The following is a 3,442-nucleotide window of genomic DNA, read 5'->3' as shown; positions in this document are numbered from 1 at the left end:
CCGCCAAAAGTAGTGAGGGACAGAGAGTCCAATAGACGCACACAAACACAAAAAAAAGAAGAAACAAGAAAAAAAGAAGAGAAAAAAAAACAACAGATCACGCAACCTCTCCCTCCCTTCCCCCTCTCCAATTTATGTGAACAACACCTGAGCGTGTTACGTTTTTGTGTTTGCCCTCTCGTTCATTCTTTGTTACTGCAACTTTTGCGTGCATCCATGCGAGTGTCTGTCGATGCGTGTGGGTGCATGTGTGTTCCATATTGTGTTTTTGCGTGCTTGTTTTCCCGTCATTTTTTTTTACTGGCCTCTTTGCCCTCTTTGCGTCCGCTTCTTCTTGCTGCCTGTCGTGCGCCGGAAACGGAGAGATAAGAAGGCAGAAGGAAAGTGATCAGAACCTTAGGCACGTCGCGAGGGAGGGCCGTTGTGCTTCGTCAGTAGTTAGGGCGGCTGCAAGGGCAGGGCGTGAAGCGGGGCGAGACAGCAGAGTAGCGTGTGGTCCACGCGTTGCGCCGAGTCACTCTTGACGGAAGGCACCGAAGAGGCGCTGCGATCTGAAAGTAGACGCGGCTGAAGCAACACCAGCCAAGTCCGGCGGCGGTTGCAACTAAATTAAGCGGGAAGAGTAGGGCAGAAAGTGGGAGTAAGGCAAAGCTCCGGACACGGCGGGGAAGAGGAAGCCGGGGGAAGAGGACTGGCGGGCGTCAGGGGGGAAGTGCGCGTGCGTGCGTGCGTGCGTGCGTGCGTGCGTGCGTGTGGGGGGAGGGGTGGAGGCCTCACTGGGATCCGTCACCGCCTCCCTCTCGCTTTCGCTTTCGCGCCGCGTGACGCGACTGCTGCGGACCGAGGCCCACGCCGTTCGTCGGCCGCCACTGTCGAAGTCGGGAGCGGGACCCGAAGGCGGCAAACGGAAAGCAAGGCCAAGCAGCAAAAGCAAAAACAAACAAAAAAACAAAGGCGATAGCGGGCTGCTCGAGCAACATTTCAGTGTTTACCATAATCATAAGGAAAAACGGCAGCGTACGCGCCTGTGGAGAGTAACAACTTTGCGAAGGAGAGGAGAGGGTATATTTTGAAAAGCAAGGAGGGGGCGAGGATACCAAGGAGCAAGGAAGAGGAAGAAAAATAAAGTAGGGAGGGTTGAGTGTGTTTTTTTCTTTAATTATTTTGCCGTCATGATCGACGAACTCGGACACGATGGGGAGGAGGACTTTATCTTCAACGAGTATGCCATCGATGACACGCTGGATCCTTTGAGCCGTTTGCTAAACTACCACTCTTCGGCGTTCTCACTTCAGCGGGAATTTCTACTGCGCGAGGTAGGCGATACTGTGAGGTTCGCCGGCTTTGAGCAAAGTGCCAAACTGATTGTCCCAATCCTCACTGGGTTTGCTTCAGACTGTGAGCCTTTGGTGCGACAAATGCTGGTGGAGCAGCTCCCAGGGGTGGCCAAGTTTTTCGTGGAGCAAGGGGGAAACGCTGGGTATGAGTGCCTTTTGAGTCGGTTTCTTCCCATTGGATTTGAGCTTCTCATAGACAAAAACGTGGAAGTCGGAGCTTCGGCCCTGGCATCGTTAAAAGCGCTTGCGGAGCTGGTCAAGCCAGACGATGTTCATGATCACTTGCTGAATGTTGTTGTTATGCTGGCTCACGACGAGCGTGCGGAGGAATACCGCGTGGTGGCAGCACGTTTGTTTAACGAATTGGCTGCAATTTTTGGAAAAACCTCTTGCGTCAAGGATGTACTACCCGAACTGGAGCTCCTTGCGAATGATAGTAACTTTTCCGTCCGTAAAGCAGTTGGGGAGAACCTGGGAGAAATCAGCAAGGTGGTGGAGGAGGATACGGCGGAGAACGTTGTGCTTCCTATCTTCCTGAACCTTTGCAAGGACGAAATTTGGGGAGTCCGCAAGGTGTGTGTCGGCAGCATTGAGGGGATCTCCCTTGCTGTTGCCCCTGAGGCACGGGTGTCGAAACTGTTACCGGTGTATCACCTCCTGCTTCAAGATTCGTCGAGGTGGGTGCGCAATGGTGCCCATGACTCTCTTGGAAACTTTTTGCACACGCTGCGGCCTTCAGACTTGAGCCCGGCGTTGCTGCAGTCATATACAGATATGGCGTTCCGATCGGAAAACGGTGATACGTTATACAGTGAGTCATGCGCCTTTGCATTGCCTGCGGTGGTGCAGGTGGCGGGAAGAGAGCGGTGGAATGAGGTGGCAGACGCGTATGCCACGCTTCTCAAGGACGTAAAGTGGAAGGTTCGCAGATCGCTGGCGTATTCTCTTCATGAAATGGCCCTTATTTTAGGTCAAGAAATTGCAGAATCGGATCTTGTCGCCGCCTTTGAGTTGCTTCTGCGGGACTTGGATGAGGTGCGACTTGGGGTTGTGTTGCACGCTGATGTTTTTCTTGGTGTCGTGGGACCAGCAGTGCGGGAGCGGCTTTCCCCTTTGCTATGCCATGTTCCTTTAGAAAGCGAGAATTGGCGCATACGCAACGTTGTGGCGCAACGCATCGGAGATGTTGGTGTACTTCTTGACCCTGTCAATAGTACAGCCCTGAACATAATCATCAACCTAGTGGTTCGCCTCCTAGACGATAGTGTGATGGAGGTGCGCCGGTCTACGTATCGTTCGGCTGCGATTTTACTGAAACATCTCGCCAGTGCGGGGGGAGAAAACTCCTGCGGTGGGTATGTACATACATTAGTGCAAATTGCCGACCTCCACAGCTTTCGCGAGCGGCTGATGTTTCCCTACATCGCGGAGGAGGTGGCGAAGCTCGGCACACCCGCTTTGGTGGAGCAGTACTTTCTCAACGGCCTACTGAAGTTGGCGAGGGACGAGGTTGGCAACGTGCGGCTTGCCGTTGCCGCCGTCATGTCGCGTACGTTCCTGGTCAGCCCCTACTGGTCGACGAACCCAAGGATTCTGCAGGTCCAAAGCCTCCTCGATGAAAAGAATTCCGGCGGGTAACACTGGTCTTCTTCCCTTCCCATTTTGCCCACTCTCCACAGTCCCGGCAAAGGTGGACCAAACGGACCTTTCCAAGAAGAGCTCTACAATACGGCGAGAGGAATTGGAAGACGCAGACACGCACACACACGCACACACACGCACACACACATACATACCTATGCAAACTAAGACACAACAACAACCAAAGAAAAGGAAGGAACGCAAAAGAAAAAAAATAGAGGGAATAAATGAAATTGGCCACGGTCTGCACACTAACTTTTTTGAATATGCGAAGAGGGAGGGGAAAGGTGAGAAGGATGGGCGGGGGCGGGGGAAAGCCACTAGTATATGGAAAGCTGAATTTGACCGTGCCTGTTGCAGCGGCAGAGGGGGCGAGTTGCCGATTTTGCTTTTTCATTCCTTGCGTGCTGACAACTAACATTCAGGGCGGGGGGAGTGAGTGAAAGTTGACGGCGTAGAAGAGG

General features: G+C 53.2%; 1 protein-coding gene across 1 annotated transcript, besides 5 other annotated features; it reads left to right on the top strand.

Annotated features, from left to right (window-relative positions):
* Positions 1-43: 43 nt before the first annotated feature.
* Positions 44-93: a microsatellite.
* A 623-nt stretch (positions 94-716) lies between these two features.
* Positions 717-753: a microsatellite.
* Positions 754-900: 147 nt separating this feature from the next.
* Positions 901-962: a microsatellite.
* Positions 963-1,172: 210 nt separating this feature from the next.
* Tco025E_09553 (serine/threonine-protein phosphatase 4 regulatory subunit 1) lies at positions 1,173-2,975 on the top strand (the record flags this gene model as incomplete). The annotated part of the gene is made up of 1 exon (XM_029376367.1): positions 1,173-2,975. The coding sequence occupies one exon, from the start codon at positions 1,173-1,175 to the stop codon at positions 2,973-2,975; it is 1,803 nt and encodes a 600-aa protein (XP_029223513.1).
* Positions 2,976-3,085: 110 nt separating this feature from the next.
* Positions 3,086-3,133: a microsatellite.
* A 28-nt stretch (positions 3,134-3,161) lies between these two features.
* Positions 3,162-3,197: a microsatellite.
* Positions 3,198-3,442: the final 245 nt, after the last annotated feature.

The sequence above is a fragment of the Trypanosoma conorhini genome, assembly GCF_003719485.1.
Source record: "Trypanosoma conorhini strain 025E chromosome Unknown Tco_14.4_contig_01169, whole genome shotgun sequence".
Classification (NCBI taxonomy): domain Eukaryota; phylum Euglenozoa; class Kinetoplastea; order Trypanosomatida; family Trypanosomatidae; genus Trypanosoma; species Trypanosoma conorhini.
Note: the sequence above shows the minus strand (reverse complement) of the source record. Positions and strands in the feature narration are given on the sequence as shown.